This window comes from Cololabis saira, chromosome 18 (genome assembly GCF_033807715.1).
Source record: "Cololabis saira isolate AMF1-May2022 chromosome 18, fColSai1.1, whole genome shotgun sequence".
Lineage (NCBI taxonomy): Eukaryota > Metazoa > Chordata > Actinopteri > Beloniformes > Belonidae > Cololabis > Cololabis saira.
Genome location: NC_084604.1, coordinates 34,013,017 through 34,035,538, shown reverse-complemented (window position 1 = coordinate 34,035,538; position 22,522 = coordinate 34,013,017). Strand labels below are relative to the sequence as shown.

Here is a 22,522-nt window from a genome sequence, read left to right as displayed (position 1 = left end):
CTTACATTTTCATGCAATTATCTGTACTTTTTACTCCTTACATTTTAAAAACAGCCTTGTTACTCTATTTCATTTCGGCCTTTAAAAAAAACTATCCAGTTAAATTGCTCCATCCGGATAGAGTGAATTTGGTTGTGGTTGTTTCAGATGTTCTTGTCCAGTTTTGTTCTTACATCCGTTCCCTCAGATTCCTGCAACTAAACTTGGATGTACATTCCAATAAAGGTTAGGATAAATGATAACATGCCTCTGAAGTTTGACTTTTTGCACCATTACAATACTTATAGGCAACTAGTCATCATATCTGCTGCTCTCTGAAACACATGTTAATGCTCAATAGTACACATTAAGAATGGGCGATATTTTACCGTTCACGATAAACCGTCAAAAAAAATCCTCACGATAAGAATTTGTCATCTGGCGGTAAAAACAATAAATTCCCGTTGATGATGTTTTTGTGTAAAGCTGATTTATGGTTCTGTGTTAAAAAACGTGAAGGAAGAAAGGAAGGAAGGAAGGAAGGAAGGAAGGAAGGAAGGAAGGAAGGAAGGAAGGAAGGAAGGAAGGAAGGAAGGAAGGAAGGAAGGAAGGAAGGAAGGAAGAAAACAAGGAAAGGAGGAAGGAAGGGAGAAAAGAGGAAGGGAAGAAGGAAGGAGAGAGCAGGAGGAAAGAAGGAAGGAAGGGAAAAAGGAAGGAAGGAAGGAAGGAAGGAAGGAAGGAAGGAAGGAAGGAAGGAAGGAAGGAAGGAAGGAAGGAAGGAAGGAAGGAAGGAAGGAAGGAAGGAAGGAAGGAAGGAAGGAAATGAGCCAGAAAGAAAGAAAGAAAGAAAGAAAGAAAGAAAGAAAGAAAGAAAGAAAGAAAGAAAGAAAGAAAGAAAGAAAGAAAGAAAGAAAGAAAGAAAGAAAGAAAGAAAGAAAGAAAGAAAGAAAGAAAGAAAGAAAGAAGGATAAATTCCCATTGATGGCGTTTTTGTGTAACAAACATGGCGGATCTGAGAGCGAGATAGATTTGTAGTTGAAAATGTGGAGTTGAATTGGTATTTTTTTTATTGTAATCGGGATAAATGCCAGAAATTATCATGATACATTTTTTATACTTTGAACCATATTGATTTATACTAAGATGCATTCATTTTCAATGGCTTTTGTCCTTAATGGCTTTTTTCCCCCTTACATTACTTTTACTTTTATACTTTAAGTAGTTTTGAAACCAGTACTTTTATACTTTTACTTGAGTAAAAAACTAGAGTTGATACTTCAACTTCTACAGGAGTATTTTTAAACTCTAGTATCTATACTTCTACCTGAGTAATGAATGTGAATACTTTTGACACCTCTGGCTACCACCCGAAAAACTGAGAGGGAAAGAAGGAATGAATAATGCGCACAAGGCCATGAGGAGAAATGTAATAACACTTGAAAAGTTTTTTCAAAATAAAACAAAATATACATGTTGCTTCACATTTTAAGTAGAAAAGTCCAGACTATGAATGTCGTCTCTACCTCCGAGATGCTTTCTTCATCCTCGGCAGCCTCTGCGCTCTGACGGCTCGTCTCCTCCATGGCAGCGCGGGTTTGATAGCCATGGTTCCCCTGGCTCCGCCTCGCCTCGTCCACGCACTCCGACGCCGGATGACCCTGCAAAAGCAGAGGATGGTGGGATGAGTGCAGCGAGAGTCCACAGAGCATCTGATGTGCAGAGCTGCAAACTCACGTACCCTGTTCTCCTTGGGGAGGGAGTGGAGGGTCCGTCTCCTCCTCTCCGACTGATAAATATTGATCTCCTCGTCCCCTTTTGCCTCACGCCAGTTCAACTGTCTCCTGCATTCGTAAACAGATCATTGCACTGTTGGCAGCAACTACTTATAACCAGTACTCGAGTTGTAAAAATAAATCAGGGGGGATGGTGGATTTTATCATATGGGGACAGATAATTTGTGCTGATTACAAATAATATAATATATTACAAATAATAGCAGTGACCAAAACACCTGCAGAAATACTGTAGGAATGACATAGCAGCAGTTAAATGCAGCCTTCTGTAAGCTTTAAATATCCACTGGGCTTACATCAAATACATCAAAACACAACAATAAAGAACAGTTTTCTGAACTTATCAATATGACTCTGTCCTTCACAGGATAAGTAAAATGGATCACTGCGAAAACTCAAAATCTTAACGAGAATATTTGTCTTATTTCTAGTTAAAATGTCTCATTTTAGTAAAAAAATATCATTACACTTAAAACAAGACTCATCACTGGAAAAAACAACAATTTTCACCTGTTTCAAGTATTTTCACTTGAAATAAGTAGAAAAATCTGCCAGTGGAACAAGATTTTTTTGCTTGTAATGAGAACTTTAAAAACCCCATATTGTACATTTCTGTTTATACATTTTATCTGTCATCTGTCATCCTACGTCACTTTTTGTAAAGACTCATATCCGGCACTTCAAAACCTCATATTGTACATTTCTGTTTATTTCTGTTTATACATTTTATTTTATTCTATCTCTTATTTTATCTCTATATATTTGTTTGTTTTTTATATTTTTATTTTTACTGTATTGCACCAATCACCACAACAAATTCCTTGTGTGTGTTAACAAACTTGGCAATAAACCCCTTTCTGATTCTGATTCTGAAGATAAATCTTGTCCCACTGGCAGATTTTTCTACTTATTTCAAGTGAAAATTTACTTGAAACAGGTGAAAATGGTCAAATAAGTTATTTTCTGGTGTTATTTTTCTGGTGATGACTCTAAATGTTGAAATAGCAGTAAAACCACATCCATTGATGAAATGACATAAGGGATGGAAAGGAGGGATGGCAGTTTTACAGGGGGGATGATTTGGACCGTTCTTATTTCAGGGGGGGATTCCATCCTCCCTCATCCCCCCTCAACTCCAGTACTGCTTATAACACTAAATTGGCTGATGTATCTGTGTTTTTAGGGGGGGTGTTACCCAATAAAGGCGTCCTCCAGCTCGGGGACCAGCACCCTGCGGCTCCACGCCACCAGGTCTCCCTCCGTGGCCATCTGGCTGCGAGGAGCGTTGCTGTGCATCTGGCGAACGCCTTCGATCTGCCCGCTGCGCCGGAGACCAACGTTAGGGGGGGAGTGGACCTCTGTAGGCGAGCCTACCGATCCTGAGGGGAAAACACATCAAAGAACGCAGGGCTTTTCTACAGTTTCTTTGCTCAAGGCATTCAAATGATACATCCGTATTTGAGGAGCATTGTTTTGTTAGGTAACACTTTATAAATACTGACAATGCTAACAGCATAATTGGTCACTTTCAGTTAATTGTTCATTCAAGCGCTTTATAAAGCAAAAAAAAAGCAAGATTAAGAGAAGTAGAAAACTCAGACGATCATAAAAGTGAAGAAGACTGCTTGAACCAGAAATTCTCTTCACTGTAAATTCATTTGGAGGTAATTTTATGTTAATAGTCTGGACCAGGGATCAGCAACCCGCGGCTCTAGAGCCGCATGTGGCTCTTTAGCGCCGCCCTAGTGGCTCCTGGAGCTTTTTCAAAAATGTTTCACCTTTTTTTTTCTTTTTTTCTTCTTTTTTTTTCTTCCTTTTTCCTTTCCTTTTTAATCTCAACATTTCAACTTTTTTCTCTAAATTTTGACTATTTCCTCGACATTTCAATTTTTTTCTCAACATTTTGACTTTTTTCTCGAAATTTTGACTTTTTTCCTCAACATTTCGACTTTTTTCTCGAGATTGTACTTCAACATTAATCTCGACATTTAGACTTTTTTCTCGACATTTAGACTTTTTTCTCGACATTTAGACTTTTTTCTCAACATTTAGACTTTTTTCTCAACATTTAGACTTTTTTCTCGAAGTGCATAACGAAAAAATAAATCTTCCCCCAGTTATAACTAATATAATATAATATAACTTCATTCTAAGGCTTATACAAGACTTTTCATTTTTTGCGGCTCCAGACATATTTGTTTTTTGTGTTTTTGGTCCAATATGGCTCTTTCAACATTTCGGGTTGTCGACCCCTGGTCTGGACTATAAAATGTTGCCGGTATCACAGTTCAGGTACTAGAACAATACACCCCGATAACGTCATAAAGCCCAAACTCTTCAATTTGAGTGGTTTGTCCAGCTCAGAGCTTAAAACTCACATTTTTTTTCTCACAAGAAAAAAGAATATTTGGTATTACAAGTATTATTTTCAGCACGTTTAACTAGTAACTCAGTGAGATAATATTTAAAAAAAAAACACAAATAAATAAACTGAGTAGCTCATGAGTGCACCATAAAAACTAAAGTAATCCAGAGCACTTTTCCGGCGTACGCTACTTCCTTTCACTCTCGTGGCGACCGAACGTATTGGTGTCACGTCAGAATGAGCGCCCTGCTGCTTTTCTGGATCAGATTGCGCCGATAATCGGACCAAGACGGGCCTATTAACATATACGTATCGCGTTAATGACAGACGTGTGCGGCAGCGGAGGGTTAATTTGACATTTGATCGACTGTTCACAGGAATCCGACAGATTAGGTTATCAAATAAATAAACAAAGAAAGGCACAGCGGTGTAGTGATTCACCCTGCAGCCTCGCGGTAAAAAGGTTCCTGTCTTGATTGTTTCTGGGAACTGACAGGTGGATTTGCATTTTCTCTTTTTTTATTTTAATTTCATACATTTTTAAAGAAGTCAAGTATCGAGTTGATTTCAACACATCATTTTAGTTCACACAAACTATTATAGCTACTTAAAATGTAGATGCTTATTTCATTCTTGTGAGACTTTCAAGGCCAACTTCACTCTCATAAAAATACAACAGAGAAGTCAATGATTATCATTTATGTTAAAAGCGACAAGTGGGAAGCTGCACGGTCAGTTGAATATAAAGCAGTTTTGACTGTGACTTTACTATTCGATTATTCAGTTTCTTTTAGCTCTAGAAGAAAAAGCCTTTTTATTATCTTTATATTGTCTTGTGAAAGATGGGCGCTCAATTCAGACTGAAGTGTTTATTTTTTTGTCTGTTAAACTGTCCAAGTTGGGAGAATTTTGATAAGATATAGACGAATCCGGCGACCGGTTTGTGTGCGCCGCCATCTTGCGGCGGCGCCATTGCTGCGGTGGCAGGTGTCAATCTGCCACCGCAGCGCTGTTATTGTAACCTGACGCTACAGCATCATTATAGCTGGATTGATGATGTTAGACAGTGGCCTTCCATAAATAATGAAGGTATCTTAAATTAATGCTGATGTTAATTTATAAATAATGATTTGTTTGAGCGATAAGCAGGAAAGAATAGAGGAATAGGGAGATAAGGGAGTGTATGATTAAACACTGTAATATAGCTCTCTCCACCTCCTCTCCTTACGAGGCATGTCTGCACAATTAAATATTACCTGTTTATGTTTTGTTTAATTTTAGGTATCCAAGAATATTTTATTGATCGCCTGGCGTCCAATGACGAAAAAAAACGCAATTACAGGTCTCTAATTGAAGGGCAGAACTATCTCAGCTCCGGATGATACAGAATACATACATAACCCCAATCTTCAGATAAAACTAGTTTGTTGAGGAAAAAATATTAACTCTATTTGTAGCTGCAGAAGAAAAAAATAATCTCACGAGGAAAAGAAAAATATTGCTCACGCCTCTTCAGCATAAAAAAAAAAGAAAAGAGAAGTAAGAGTAATAAAAAAGATGTACTGTATGTTGTACTATTATACTAATTTATTGAAACACATGGCGAGTCAAACATTTACCAAAGCAGCTGCCAAACACTAAGGTAGTAAGACGTGGGTGTTGCAGAACTGCGGCAGTAAATCCTCATCGGAGCTTCACTCTTTAGTAGTGATTTCATATGAACCCAAACCATTAATAATCATTATTTTATCCATATACCGCTCCCTGGCTTCCTTTTTTAAGGTATCCAGGTAAATTCCAGTTCCTTTCCAGCAGTTTAACATCTTTTTTTGCGTTCCGTCTGTTCACTTGGTGAAACAGAAAAGTAGTTTTTAAAGTCCCTCCCGTCTTCATTCACTATCAAAACAAATGCACGTGACGGGACAGGAGTTTTCCGATGATACAAATACATTAAGAGAGCCTGGCAGGGAGCGGAGTAATAGATCCATACGTATATATGTCTATGGGCTGGAGCGGAGGAGCGGAGCCGCCACCGCAGTAATGGCGGCCCGCTCGACTTCCGGGTTTCGCCGGATTCGTCTATACTATTGTTTAAGCCTCACTGAAAGGCTTCTTACAATGAATCATGTACTTTAATTTTCACACAGCTATTACAGTAACATAAAGTCTTTATATCTGGATGAAAGTAAAATCTGCATCCAAGCTTCAGTTTAAGATTTTTTTTTTTTTTTTAAATTTCTGTGAATATTACCTTGAACTTTAAAAAATGCAATAAATAATTCAGCTAATTTGCGGAGCGTGCGAGCTACCTCTGCTGGCCCTGGAGTCGTTGGCTCCGCGCCTTTGGTCCTGCTCCTGCTGCAGCCTCTGAATCATGGTGTCCAGAGGACTCGGTCCCTCCACAGCCTGCTCGCTCACCACCTGGTTGAGACCTGGAACACAGGAACGAGGCAATGGAAGCACACGGAAAAGAAAGTGAAAGGGCTATTACGTCAGAATATGACAGCAACACGCTCTCGTTTTTGCCTTCAGTTAGGGCTGGGCAATATGGACCAAAAGTCATATCTCAATATTTTCTAGCTGAATGGTGATACTCGATATATATCAATATTTTTTCTGTGCCATAATTGGGGTTTCCCCCAAAGCATTATAGCATAGCATCTCTGTTAGCTTCATTTTTTTCTGAGGCAAACCCTTAAAAAAACAGTCAGTTTTAATACAAAGCCTCGTGCCAAATGTCACACATGTACCTTTATTAACAGAGGTCTGCACAATATCAAAATGTATAAAACAAATGAAATAAAAATAAACTGCCTGCATATATAGAATAAAAATGCTTCTTGAATAAAATAAAACAAATATCCCTTTCCTGCATAACAATTAAATTAAAATACACTGTGCAATTAATACAATGTAGACAGTAACAGGCAGACTTTTCCACTGAGGTTGACAGTTGTGCAAATAACAAACATTTGTGCAAATCTCAAATAAAACATTCAAGTCAATTTGTCACACAATAAGCCACCGGTATATCAAGATCACTTTTTTTTTTTTTTTTTTTTTTTTAAATCGATATAAACGATATTGTCTCGTACCATATCGCGTTTGAAAATATATCGATATATATTAAAATCTCGATATATCGCCCCAGCCCTATTATATATAATAGTATGGTGATATAATTTGGTTATATGTTATAATATTTTATAAAAATTATGTTATATTAGGATATTACTATATTATTATTCTATATTATATCGTGCTACACCACTCATTATAATAATTATTTATTTGTTTAACTTATTTACTCTCGAATTAATATTGTCAATTTATGTATCTACTTTCATCACCTTATCTACACACACACACACACACTGATGTCGTCTTTTGTCGTTGTTTGCACTGTATGTTAATAAATAAATTAAAAAAAAAAAAAAAAAAAAAAAGAATATGACCGCAACACGCTCTCGTTTTTGCCTTCATGCCAGGATGAAGTCATGCACGTAAGTCTGCTATCAGCCTCCGTACCTGAGGAAGTGACCCCCATCTGAGGAATCAGCTGCTCGTCCCTGCAGCCTTCCCTGCCGGGCACCAGGCGCTGGTATCTGGGTGGGTGGGGGTTTCCATCCACATCCACCAGGAACGGAGGGGGCATCAGGTGCGGGGCCTGCTGAGTCTGCTCATCCAGCACATAATTGTTGGCGTCCCGGATAAGCGGCCGGTAGTCGGTGTGGAAGAACATCTGGTCCGCTATCTGAAGGTAGGGGGCGCTAGTTAGCAATAACATCCAGCTGCACCACCCACCGAGGAGGGGGACTCATTAAAGATCAACCTGCTGGTGTTACCTTGTCATATTTGCTGCTGGAGCCGAAGCCGAAGATGAGCAGGTGACCATGGGAATCGGTGGCTGCAAAGTGCTGCCCGTCGGGACTGCATTTGCAGTCAAACAACGCCCCGTGCCCTTGGCCTTCAATCTATCCACAGAGAAAAGGAGAGAGAAAAAAAATGGTGCAAACTAAATGATAATTCATTTCATTTCATTTCATTTTATTCTTTATTTCACTCAAAAAACAAAACAATTCAATTCAATACAAACACAAATGTTCCTAACTTGTGAATGAAAAGGGAGCAGAAAGAAGAAGAATCTTATCTGATCTGCCCCTTTCACAAATAACATAAATTAAAAATAATAATAAAAAAACAACAACTAAGTTAATAAAAACAACTAAAATAAAATAAAATAAAAATAACATTAAAATAAAATTACTGCCGTCTATGGGTATGTCAATCAAACTTAACTAACATATTTCATTATATTTACTTAACATACAGGCTTTAATTGTTCTTTTGAATGTAATGTTTGATTTGGATTCTTTGTTTTCTTTATTCAGATTGTTCCATAAACTGATTCCTTTCACAGAAACACAACGTTCCATCAATTTAGTCCTGCATCTTGGTTTTTTTAAAATCTCTGTTCCTTTTAAGTTATACTTGCTTTCTCTTTTTTCAAATCTTTTCTGAATGTTGATTGGTAAAGTTTTTTTATGAGCTTTAAACATAATTTGCAGAATACTATAGTCTACTAGTTCATGAAATTTCAACAATTTTAACTGAAGGAATAATGGATTTGTTGGATCTCTATATCGTTTTCTACTGATTATTCCTATGGCTCTTTTTTGCAGAATGAAAATTGATTCAATATATGTTTTACTATAATAGTGTTATAATTGAACACTACTGGGGGGAATTACAAGGAACATTTGACAAATGTCCTGAAGGAAGCCTGAGCTCCACTGAGTATCCCAGGAAGCAAAACCAGGATCCTTCAACAAGTTCACTGAATGTAGAGAAACAGAGAAACTAAAACTTCAGTGTGATCTGTGTGTGATCAGAGATCCTGCCCTCTTTACCTTCAGTCAATCGTGTTTTGGTTATTTTTTTTTTCTAACTTATAGTCAGAGGTGTCAAGTAACAAAGTACAAATACTTTGTTACCTTACTTAAGTAGAAATTTTGGTTATCTATACTTCACTGGAGTAATTATTTTTCAGACGACTTTTTACTTTTACTCCTTACATTTTCACGCAATTATCTGTACTTTTTACTCCTTACATTTTAAAAACAGCCTCGTTACTCTATTTCATTTCGGCCTTTAATAAAAAGTATCCAGTTAAATTGCTCCATCCGGATAGAGTGAATTTGGTTGTGGTTGTTTCAGATGTTCTTGTCCAGTTTTGTTCTTACATCCGTTCCCTCAGATTCCTGCAACTAAACTTGGATGTACATTCCAATAAAGGTTAGGATAAATGATAACACGCCTCTGAAGTTTGACTTTTTGCACCATTACAATACTTATAGGCAACTAGTCATCATATCTCCTGCTCTCTGAAACACATGTTAATGCTCAATAGTACACATATATGCTTCTTTAATATATTTGCATTATACTAAGATGCATTAATTTTCAATGGCTTTTTTCCCCCTTACATTACTTTTACTTTTATACTTTAAGTAGTTTTGAAACCAGTACTTTTATACTTTTACTTGAGTAAAAAACTTGAGTTGATACTTCAACTTCTACAGGAGTATTTTTAAACTCTAGTATCTATACTTCTACCTGAGTAATGAATGTGAATACTGAAGACACCTCTGCTTATAGTACCTTGATTATACAAATAACTGGAACTCTTAACTCAAATATCACACAACAGGTTCTTGCAGAGAGGGTGCAGATGTTTTAACTTGGTTTGCAGGATATCATCTGTGCAGGCTGTATATAAATGATAAAAGCCTGATAACTTTGAGTGTGTTTTGCTGCCTTGAACAGGTGACACAAAAATTAGAAATATAGCAGGATTTATGTGAACGCTACAATTCTAGAACTGGTCCTGTTCTGGGATTTTCTTCTTTTTGTGCTTTCATAATTACCACGTAGAATTTGTCTCCACAGGAGCTGCTATTCAGCAAAACCCCAGAATCTAAAACATGAATCTTTTCACATGCACACACACACGGGATGTTGCTCAAAAACCCGACCAAATGACCAGCTCACTTAGTGATGCATGCTCTGAAATTGTAGTTCATGCTGTCCTTGGTTACCATAGAGAATGACAGGAAATGCAAAAATGATTAACAGAGAAAGAAGAATATATGACCGGTGCACTTCCAATCCAATCATGTTACTACAATGTCACAAAGAACCAGGAGAACACCATGAAATGAACAGGCTTTCTGTCTTTCTTTGCTATATAATGTGATATTATCTTCTTCTTGGTCACAATAACAAGGCAAACACAACGTGCTTAAGCTAATACCACTAGGGCAGCAGCTATCGAATACTTTAGTAATCGAGTATTCTACTGAAAATTCCATCGATTAATTGAGTAATCGGATAAAACATATTTTTGTTTAGTTAAAGAGGAATTAGAAATATACATAAGATGTTAGATGTTAATTGACATCGAGACTAAATTATATAATACAATAAGTTCATGGCTGTGCCTTCACTCAAAAATCTAAGGATCTTACTAAGAAATGTTCTTATTTCTAACCTAAAAATGCCATTACACCTGATAACACACATAACTTAAAAGGTTAGGTGTTTTTCCCACATGTTTCAATTGAACTTTCATTTGTGTCAAGCTAATTTTAAGTTCTAGTTAAGTTTTAAGTTAAAGTCTTTAAGATTTTGAGTTTTGGCAGTGTTTAAAATAAACTTATGAGACCTGCTGTATTGGAGCACATTTTCTTTTAGTTAAAACTGTAACGGGGACAGATGTTTAGAGAAACCTATGTATGTACCGGGTAAAGCCTGATTAATGGTTCCGCCTTACAACAACGCAGAGCCTACGCCGTAGGCTACGGCGTGGGCTCTGCGTCGAGTTAACGCGGAACCATAAATCAGGCTTTAGAGGGGGAACATATAGGAGAACGGACCAGAAGAATATAGCGTGGATTAAAAATAAAAGTTAAGCACTGAGCTACATGTGTCTCTGCCTGGGCCATTGCAGACTCATTGCCTGAGCATGATGTTACAAAAACCAAACATACCCGCCGCCTCTTTCTTCTAACTTTACGTGCGCGGCGTCAGCGCGTTGTGCCGCATTAAATGTAGTCCGGGCGAAATACCTACTTTGAGCTGGAGAAATTAAACGATTCCTCGAGGCAGAGAAAATTCCTCGATCATTTTTTGTAATCGAATTACTCAAATTATTCGAGGAATCGTTTCAGCCCTAGATACCACAAAATCCTATTTTTCCAAGTCTACCAAGTCGTTTATCCGTAGAGATGCACCAATCGATCGGCAACCGATCGGTATCGGCCCGATAATGGCCCTATCGGTTTTGATCAGAGATCGGAAAATAATAGTTCAAAACAGCCGACGTTTACAACAACAACAGCAGATGCTATCGCTAAAGCTTTCACAAAGATTAATAATTCATAATTAATTTTTATTTTAAGATTTAATTCCTTTTTCCACAGGAAAACTAAGGTTTATAGTTTACAACTTGTCTGCTGTTGTCTGTGTTGCTGCACATGTTGTACATGATTATTACCACAGAAAAGCTTAAGCTAGTTAGCTACACTTACTCTTTGTTAGCCGAGTCTGAGTCGTTTCTAAGAGTCTCTAGTGGGAAATATTGCATATTGCCTCAGCCTGAAATAAAACAGTCAATACATGATACTTTCTCATCTCCTAATTTCTATACCTAATAATACAATGTCAGTGTTGTACATGAGAAAACAATATTGACAAATTTATGGATTTCATGCTGTGATCGGTGATCGGCAGATACTGATTTTGGTGATCGGTTATCGGTGATCGGCCCTCAAAATCCTGATCGGTGCATCTCTATTTATCAGACGGGTTGTAAAAGGCAGAACACCACAAAGGAGGTGCCTCAAGTCTGCCCAAGAGCAGGTGCTCATCAATATGTTAAAAAAACTAAAAAACCACACAGCTTGTCGACATCAAAGCATCCTCCGAGTGGTAAAGCACGGCGGTGAAAGCGGCATGATTGGGGCCGGCTTTGCTGCTGCAGGGCCTGACCCACTTCTAGGTTTACCAAAAGACTCCACGAGCTAATGTCGTGATGCCTGTCGGCCACATGGAGCTTTGAAGAAGCTCGGTGACCCAAAAGCACTGGAGGAAATCCACAACCGTGGATTCAGAAAAAAAGAGAAATCTGGTTCTGGTAATGGCCCATGACAAACAGAAAAAGAAAAAGTGAAAGCAAAGGAGGAAAGGGAGAGCAGTGGTGGGTGAAAGGGAAAGAATGTCGGACGGAGGCTGGCGTTGGCGCAGGAACAGGAAATCGGTGTGTAGTGTGTAAGCATCACCAGAGGTGTCAAAAGTATTCACATTCATGACTCAGGTAGAAGTATAGATACTAGAGTTTAAAAATACTCCTGTAGAAGTTGAAGTATCAACTCAAGTTTTTTACTCAAGTAAAAGTATAAAAGTACTGGTTTCAAAACTACTTAAAGTATAAAAGTAAAAGTAATGTAAGGGGGAAAAAGCCATTAAGGACAAAAGCCATTGAAAATGAATGTATCTTAGTATAATGCAAATATATTAAAGAAGCATATATGTGTACTATTGAGCATTAACATGTGTTTCAGAGAGCAGGAGATATGATGACTAGTTGCCTATAAGTATTGTAATGGTGCAAAAAGTCAAACTTCAGAGGCATGTTATCATTTATCCTAACCTTTATTGGAATGTACATCCAAGTTTAGTTGCAGGAATCTGAGAGAACGGATGTAAGAACAAAACTGGACAAGAACATCTGAAACAACCACAACCAAATTCACTCTATCCGGATGGAGCAATTTAACTGGATAGTTTTTATTTAAAGGCCGAAATGAAATAGAGTAACGAGGCTGTTTTTAAAATGTAAAGAGTAAAAAGTACAGATAATTGCGTGAAAATGTAAGGAGTAAAAGTATAAAGTCGTCTGAAAAATAATTACTCCAGTGAAGTATAGATAACCAAAATTTATACTAAGGTAACGAAGTATTTGTACTTCGTTACTTGACACCTCTGAGCATCACATATTCAGAAACAAATATAGAGCACATGTGTTTCCATCCCAGAACAATGACATTTTTAAAATAAGATACATTTTAAAGGAGTGCACGTGTCAGGGGCTGAACAATAACACAAAAGGAAGTGACACATTGACACACTGAGACACGCATTTGACGAGAGACCAACCATGTTGAAGTAGGAGCGGATCTTGACCCCCCTGACCAGGTCCCACACGATACAGTTCCCATCATGCCCGGCCGAGAACAGGATTCTCGGATCAAAGGGATGCGGCTCCAGGACAAACACCTCATCCTCATGACCCTGTCAGCAAAACAACAAAAATATCTCAAATAAGCAGCATCTAAAATACAAAAACAGGAGATGGAAACAACAGTGCCATTACCAACCGGTTTCAGTTTCGTTTTTTTCGATAAACATCTTTAAAGGATTATGTGATATCCAACATTTCGGCTTGACTGCCACTAATCGCAAGCTTTTTAACTACAGAGACAGCGCAATTACTTTATGCTGCTGCCCAGATCTGATTTTTGCCCTTTTAAAATGTTTTTCAGGCAGCTCTGAAACATAACATCTCCATTAAAGCCATTTTTGATTTATTTCCTCAAGATTTGATAATAGAACTAATATTTAATAATATTTGCCTTGGGATAATGCTCTGAGTATCTGAAAAGCATCTAGAGACACTGTGTATGGTAATAGATGCTATATAAATTAAACTGAATTGAACTGAAATGAATGCACTTGTGTAAAACAAGTAACCAGTGACAGAAAGACGACAGACGAGTCTCCAGACGAGTCTCCAGACGAGTCTCCAGCGATGCTGCGAGGTTGTGAACTGCTCACCACAGACAGCAGTAACATAATAAATAAAGTTAATCCGGCTTAGTGTTTAGTTTTGTACTTATTTGCAATTTAATGATCAATCGACACAATACAAGGGGGGGGGGGGGGGGACTAACTAACTGAGCTTTCCAAAAAAGACAGAGTATTTGCCACAAATAAGACCCAGAATTCAATCAAGTCAATCCAATCAAAGCGTGTCTTCCCTCCATTGTCATGTGATGTCATCAGCTCAGCTGTTGCCGAGCTGCAAACACGACACCCGAATGCATTCATGACAACCCCGCCTTTCTCTCTGCTACTTCTACTTTTCAGTAATCCACTTTTTCTACCCACCCATCCATCCACCATCCATCCACCATCCATCCATCCATCCATCCATCCATCCATCCATCCATCCATCCATCCATCCACCATCCATCCATCCATCCATCCATCCATCCATCCATCCACCATCCATCCATCCATCCATCCATCCATCCATCCATCCATCCATCCAGTACTGGAGTTGAGGGGGGACGGCATCCCCCCCTGAAATAAAAACGGTCCAAATCATCCCCCCTGTAAAACTTCCATCCCCCCTTTCTATCCCTTATGTCATTTCATCAATTAATATGGTTTTAATGCTATTTCGAACATTTAGAGTCATCACCAGAAAAATAACTTATTTGACAATTTCACCTGTTTCAAGTAAATTTTCACTTAAAATAAGTAGGAAAATCTGCCAGTGGGACAAGATTTATCTTCTCATTACAAGCAAAAAAATCTTGTTCCACTGGCAGATTTTTCTACTTATTTCAAGTGAAAATCTACTTGAAACAGGTGGAAATTGTAGTTTTTTCCAATGATGAGTCTTGTTTTAAGTGTAATGAGATTTTTTTACTAAAATGAGACATTTTAGCTAGAAATAAGACAAATATTCTTGTTAAGATTGTGAGTTTTTGCAGTGATCCATTTTACTTATCCTGTGAAGGACAGAGTCATATTGATAAGTTCAGAAAAGTGTTTTTTATTGTTGTGTTTTGATGTATTTGATGTAAGCCCAGTGGATATTTAAAGCTTACAGAAGGCTGCATTTAACTGCTGCTATGTCATTCCTGCAGTATTTCTGCAGGTGTTTTGGTCACTGCTATTATTTGTAATATATTATATTATTTGTAATCAGCACAAATTATCTGTCCCCATATGATAAAATCCACCATCCCCCCTGATTTTTTTTTACAACTCGAGTACTGCATCCATCCATCCATCCATTTCAGTAACTTCTTCTTCAACAGTTATAATTTCACTTTATGCATTAATAAAGTCCTTTTTGATTCAAATAGATTTCAATTGAATTTACAATGTTGGACAAGTAACAATGTTGTCTCAGTAGTGATGCTAAAAAGGGCATAATAAAATACTTTTTAATCCAGTCTGGTTCGCCGGAGGCCTGACATGTTAGTAAGACAAAAGCTTTTACAAGTTGTGACGTTCAATAATCAATCACTGCTCAACCATTCCTGCTCTTCAAACACAAACTTCCTTGTATGAGATGGTAAAGTCCCACTCACCATCAGGACGTGGACCAGGTTCCCGGTGATGGAGTTCCAAACCTTCAGCGTGAGATTATTGGCTGCTGTGATCACCGTGCTGTCACTGCGGTCCCACGCTACCATGGTAACCTTCAGCTTGGTTACCTTGTCTTCCAGTGGAGGAGGGTTGTACTTCCTGAGAGGAAAAAGGTGTCATTGAGAACAGCTGCAGACGTCTCTTCATTTGTTATTTTTGTTGTTTTTTTTACATTAAAAAAATAAATATAATAACAAGAAGTTAAGTTTACTTAATGAAAAATGCTTGGATGACAAAAAGTGTTCAAATGTCTCCCAACTCATCAATTCCTTGTATTTAGACCAGTATTTCCATCTTTACACCATTAATGAAGACCTGGACCGATCTGAAAGCTTCATTAAATCTCTCCAGAAACCACAACACATTTTAAACAAAGCAATTTTAACAGTTAAAATCTGCCCATGCAGGACATTTCAACACCTCCTAAATAGGCCTGTGTTGAAAAAAATCGATTTTCTGATTCTAAATCGAATCTCATATTAATTCTTAAAAATCGATTTGTATGTCTAAAGATCGATTTTTTTTTTTTATTAAAATTTTTTTTTTTATTAAATTTTTTTTTTTTTTCATCATTACATTTTTGCCGGGTCAACTTTAATCCCAGTAGTCCCAGTAGTTTTGAAAACTCCTGAACTAAATGAACTTTTCTTTAGAGAAAATGCTGGACATTTCAGCTTAAATTTCTAAATGTTATATTAGTTCAATGAAGTTCATATAATCTATATTTACTATAGCTTGTTTGGTTTATAGCTCTGTTATCGGTTTGTCATGAAATACCTGAAAAATGCCGGGTGCTTCATGGCAAGCTGTGTGTCTGGTGACAGAATAAATCAGATAAGCTAAAATAATTAGTTTACTGTATGAACTGTTGCAATTTCTTTCTTTTTTTGCACTTTAAATGGATATTGAAATGCCTATTTGAGTTATTTATTTCTTGGTTATTTCACAATAATTATTGTGAAATTATTATTTCAATAGTTATTTTACAGTCATATAATCCAGGCAACACTAACCCAAATCAATATCGAATCGAATCGGATCGAATCAAATGGTGATAATCGATTCTGAATCTTAAGAATCGGAATCGAATCGATTCTTGACATTTGAATCGATCCCCAGCTCTACTCCTAAAGCAGTTTTTTTTAAACCAAACATTCAGTACTTTCTAGATCAGTAAAGCATCAGTATTACAGGCAAACTAAGCTATAAAATACTAAAGATGTAAACATAAAAATATCAATAATAATAATAATAATAATAATAATAATGTGAAAGTAATCCCACCCCGATCGGTTGTATAATCCCTTAGAAATGTGTGGTGGCATATTCTCTATAGTGACAGGCCTTTGTTTCTTTACTTATTGTAATGTGGACCGGACTTTTGCAAATGAATGTGTGAACATCAACCACTAACAGCCTGCAGCTGTGTGGACTATAAACCCGTAGCTTTCATATATAACCCAAGCCTCCGCCTTCTTCTACGCCATCTTCCTGTCTTGGCTGAAAAAATCCTTTAACTTCTAGTCTAAATGTGCAAATAATCCCTCAAATTAAGATTACCCAAAACTAGATGGTGTCTAGTCACCATCCGGATCAGATGAGTTGTATGTTGTTATAATTCCTTTTTTAATATATATATTAAAAAAAAGAAAAAGTATGGGTTTGCTACCCAGTTTGTTTCTTTTATTCAGGTAATAAAGAGTGTAATCTCCATTCATTCACCGTCTGCGATACCTGCATCTATGCCGCCTAAAAGCTGCATCAATCACGGTGTTACTCTTAATACAGGGAAGAAAGTCTTCCTTTTTATTCTCTGGCAACGTTTTTTAAGTGTCATTATATTATAACAGATATAAAGATGCAAAAGAGTTTGCTGCTGGTTTAAAGACCAATAAATATTCTAACTGCCCCTGTATATTTCTTTTTTACAGTGCACAATGCGCAGTATGAAACAAAAGTAAAAGCGTTCTCTATGATTTGAACTCTGAGTCCAACGGCTCTGATGAAAAAGCCAGACTTTGCTGGGCATGTACACACACATACTTACCCAGGTAATTTGGTCTGCATGTCCAGCAGGATGCTCTTCCAGCCTTGAGGCTGCAGCTGCCAGATTCGAGCGGTGCCATCTCTACTGCCACTCACAAACCTAGAACGCACACACATGAAGCAGGTTTTAGGCTGCGTCCCAATTGGCCCCCTCGCCCTCGTTTTCTTCACTTCCCCTAAATTTTGCGCGTTCCCGTGAGGGTAGTGGTCCCAATTCCTCTTTTCACCTAGTGGGAGGGGGCATAACGAGGGCGAGGGGCTGAGGATATCCCCTTCAAATCGAGGCATTTCACATGCTGACTTCGCGAGCGAGGGGCTATGAAAATTTCCCAGAATGCTACGTAAACTACGCCGTAGGCCCTGCGTCGATTTGACTCGCCGACCGAGAAACAGGCAGAGTCGTCTCAGATTGTGACCGAGGGAGCAAGCATTTTTTTGTGAGAAATAGAGAGAAATAATCCTGTGACTCGTCAGATTTGTTTTGGATGTTTCTGATATAATAGTTTTTTAGAAACCACCAAGTAATCCAGCTGTTATCTGGGTAATTTACACACTTTCAGATAAAGTTGCCGAAGATCACGCCAGAATAAAGGGATTTATGGTTCCGCGTTACACCAACGCAGAGCCTACGGCGTAGGTTACATAACCTTCGCCGTAAGTTCTGCGTGGATGTACACGGTGACGCGCGCCGTACGCCGTACCCTACGCCGTAGGCTCTGCGTCGATTTAAAGCGGAACCATAAATTAGCTCCGGAGCCGGCAGACAGAAAACTCGAAATTTTGGAGCAAATTTCTTAACAGGCGTAGCTACAACTGTTAGATTTCATCTATTAAACCAACATCTTCCTAAATGATTTATTTCAGCCAGCGTAATTCTCAACAGAGCTGCAGGTTTCTCTCCCGGGACGACGGCGCTGGGTTGACCCGGCGGACACGTCTGTCCCCCCGGCTGTGAGCTGCTGCTGCTCCCCAGGGCCGGCGGCTTTTCTCATCTCCGAAAACGTCGAGTCAAATTTCTTAACAGGCGTTATTTGGATAAACTGAGCCCAGGTTGGGGATCTTAACGGTTACTTTTGAGCCTGAAAAAATATTAAAACTTAATAAAGTGCCATATTAACAGCGCTAGAGCTGAAATTAAAACAGCTTTTGGTTCTCTCTGCTTCCTGATTAGGGTAGGGATGAAAACGAGGGGGAGTAGGAGAAATGGGACAGGCACCTGGGCCAAGTGCCCTAGATCTCAAGTGCCCTAAAATCTCCCCCTTCTTTTTTAGGGGTTAGGGAAGAAAAGAAGGGCGAGTGGAGAAAAGAAGGGCGAGTGAAGTTGAATTGGGATTGGGCCTTAGATAAGCTGTGGTTTCCCTCACACAGAAAAAACACACACCGGTCTTTGTGTACAGTATGTGAGCCCTCCTGCGTCCTCCCTTTCCATCCTTTGCTTTTTGCATAGTGTGTCTTTCTCTCTGCTTAGGTTACAGCGACTGAGAGGAATTATAGCTGAGCTGGTTTTTCTGCAAACCCCATCTAGGCACAAACAGTTTAACACTCAGAGCACACGCGTGTGTAGGCAGAAGCCCGTCTGCATGAGTGTGTATATGCGTGCGAGGGGGGGAAAAAAGAGACAGGCTGCATGTTAGAGCATGTACTAGACATCAAGTCAGGTCCGTGTTTCTGCTGACACAATCAAGTCACACTGCAGCACCGCGAGGTTTCATTAAAACAGGCCGTTCTGCAGTGGTTGTCTCACATCATTTAAATACGCCGTGTAGTTCTCACTTGTGTGTGCAAACGCAGGCGGCGCAAAAACACAACTCACCTGTCACTGAAGTGTGAAAACTGGATGCTGTCAACTTTGTCCTAGATGGGGAAGAAAATGGGAGGGAAGTCAAAACAAATCTATAATCACCATCTGATCAGTCGTGGCACGAGAACAGAACAGAACAAAGAATTATCATGCTTAAAATAGTAATAATAATAGTATTTTTTTTTACTGAAGATCAAATCACTAATTTCTCTTAGTTTTTTTAATTACATTTTTGAGCTGATAGAAAATAGGAATTATTCTTAACAAAAGAAAACAGACGAGATGGATCTTTTATTCAAACAAAAAGAGCCTGTTAGAATTAGAATTTTATCTCTAATGGTTTAAAAATGAATTTCACCTTCTTGTACTGATTAAAACTGATTTTAGACACGATTTCCAGAGTCAGCTCATTGCTGGTCTGTTCAAACTGTAGGACCCGTTGTCGAGCAGTAGCAAATAAGGGTGTAACGATACACTAATCTCACGATACGATACACGATATTGAGGTCATGATAACGATACGATATTATAGCAGTATTTTTTTAACAACCTTGAATGAGGAACATATGACTGGAAAAAAATGGTCTTTTATTTGAAAGACACAAAATACAAAACAATGCTGTACGTTTGCCCTATTGTTACAGTTTGTAATGCTTTATAACTGTTTAAGTTTTAAAGAGAAAGCCAGGCCAACCATTTTCCACAAACTGAACTAAAAGTAAATGTCAGGTTTGCATTATGCATCTTCAGTTTCATACAAGTACAAATATTTAGACACAAACTGAATAGTTTCTCTCATGTACGATTTTACTTTTTTCTTTTCCAGAAATTTAACAACTAAAATTAAATAAATAAATAAAAGTAAATAAATACATAAAATTTTAAATCATAAAAAAGATTGATTCATGCTCACCATATAAGTGTAAGAGATTTATTTTAGTTAAGAAGGTTATTTTGGTAATTCAGGGTTGATTATTTTATAAATATATTCTTTATATTCTGATGTAAATCAGGGACTATAATGACACTAGTCAGTTTATCTGTAGTGATTAGTCTGTTTTAGATTGGGCGGAGTGATACGCCACAGTACGGCACTAGGTGCTGTGTTGATGTTCTAAAATCCTACACTGTTGAGGGACATTAAAGTACACTGGAACTCGGAAGAAGTTCCTCCCGTGTTTATCCTACTAAAAAGGTTTAATTTAATAAGGTAAGGCTTAACTCTACACCAGCCTTAAATTAGTAAAGGTTCAGAGCTCAAAACGGGACTAGTTTCTTCTGAGCGGAGTCAGATTTTGGTCCGCGCGTCGAGCCGCGGTCGGATACGCGTTTCTAGTCAACACAATAGATTAATATTAATAACCCAATATCGCGATACAGTTTGTCACCTCCACGACACGTATGGTGATGTTTTTGTATCGCGAAATTTCGTGGCACGATATATTGTTACACCCCTAGTAGCAAAGTCATTTCCCCGTTTGCATTAACTGATTCCTTATGGGCGAAGGGACACGCACCATGCGGCCTGACAGTGACTTGGTCAAACTCTCCATATTTTATCAACCAAGCACCCGTGAGAGATGGGGCATAACCAGTTACAAAAGGGTCTAAGAAAGTAAAAATAACAAAACATTACAAGCCGTTTTTGCACTAATTTTGTTCTGAAGACAGATCGTGGATAAACGAATGCATGTCCGCGCTACAGAGACAGTTGAAGCTTGTTAATAAAAATCTTTTATAACAAAAAATGTAGCTGCCTGTTTCATGCATCTGCCCTATCGTTTCCCTTTGGGATTCCTCACTGTGACCTCAGTTAATGCCTGGCTGTGGCCCGAGCAGGGATTCCCCTGACGGCTCCAGATATGAGGCTCGTTCAATATCAGTCAGACATTGATAAGGGACGGGCACTGACGAGCCTCTTCAACGAGTCTTTAGGTTGTTTGAACGTAACGCTGTAGCTCCAACTCCTAGCTGCCTGCTGGTTCATCTCAATTAGGCTTGTGTTGAAAAAATCGATTCCCCAATTCTAAATCGATTCTCATATTAGTTCCTAAAAATCGATTCATATGTTTAAAGATCGATTTTTTTAAATTTTTTTTTTTGGGGGGGGGGGGGGTTTCTTTTATTTATTTATGTATATTTTTTTTTTCCATCATTACATTACAACTTTTGGTTATTTTTTTGTTTATCCCCAAAAAAGGAATGTTTTGTTGGACACGAGAATAACTGGTGCCATGTTTTTGCCTTTAAATATGTTTAAAAGGTATGAAAACATTAAAGTGTTAGGTTATAATTGCATAAATTGTCTATATTTCATTACTTTATATACTGTCTTGGGGTTACATTTGCAAAAAATGCTAAAAACCAAATGCTCAATAATTAAAAACCAAAATAGACCAAAAATGGAACAAATAAAAACGGAATGTGGAAAAAAATAAAACCGATTTCATCCGTCTCTGTTTCCTCCCTGGATCTGTTTGGTAATTCTGACCCACATGATGTTTCTGAAAGCAGTTCTATCAGCATTCTGGGAGCTGATTGGTCCTTACAGCATCATTAGCTGCAATACTTGCTGTTTAATCTCAATATAAGACTAGTAGTAATATTTTGCATAACTACAGTCATATAATTCATGCAACAGCTCAAAAAACAGTTTTAATAACACTAACCCAAATCAATATCGGAATCAAATCGAATCAAATCTTGATAATCGATTCTGAATCTTAAGAATCGGAATTGAATCGATTCTTGACATTTGAATCGATCCCCAGCCCTAATCTCAAAAAATACACAAAAAGCCCCATTATTGACTTACTGTGTGTGACTCCAGCTCCGATATCTTCTCCGGCTGACCTGATCCAAAGTAGTAAACCCTGATGATGTGATCAGTGCTTCCCGTGGCGAGGAACATGCCACCTGGACAAATGTAAACAAGATCGGTATACGCACACGTGTAGAATCAGCTAGAAAAAACCTTTTCTTTAAAAGGCTTCTTTTTTATTATTATTATTATTTAAAAAAAAGGAGTAGCCACAG

At 38.0% G+C, this 22,522-nt stretch overlaps 1 protein-coding gene across 1 annotated transcript in view; it reads right to left on the bottom strand.

Moving 5' to 3' along the window:
* Window positions 1-22,522, bottom strand: part of LOC133464810 (PH-interacting protein-like) — a 62,545-nt gene that overhangs the window by 31,079 nt on the left and 8,944 nt on the right. Inside the window, 11 exon segments of the mRNA XM_061746998.1 lie at window positions 1,503-1,637; window positions 1,718-1,820; window positions 2,968-3,151; window positions 6,447-6,569; window positions 7,666-7,891; window positions 7,983-8,111; window positions 13,354-13,488; window positions 15,582-15,738; window positions 17,687-17,785; window positions 19,499-19,539; window positions 22,302-22,402. Of these exon segments, the coding sequence (XP_061602982.1) occupies window positions 1,503-1,637; window positions 1,718-1,820; window positions 2,968-3,151; window positions 6,447-6,569; window positions 7,666-7,891; window positions 7,983-8,111; window positions 13,354-13,488; window positions 15,582-15,738; window positions 17,687-17,785; window positions 19,499-19,539; window positions 22,302-22,402 (1,433 nt within the window).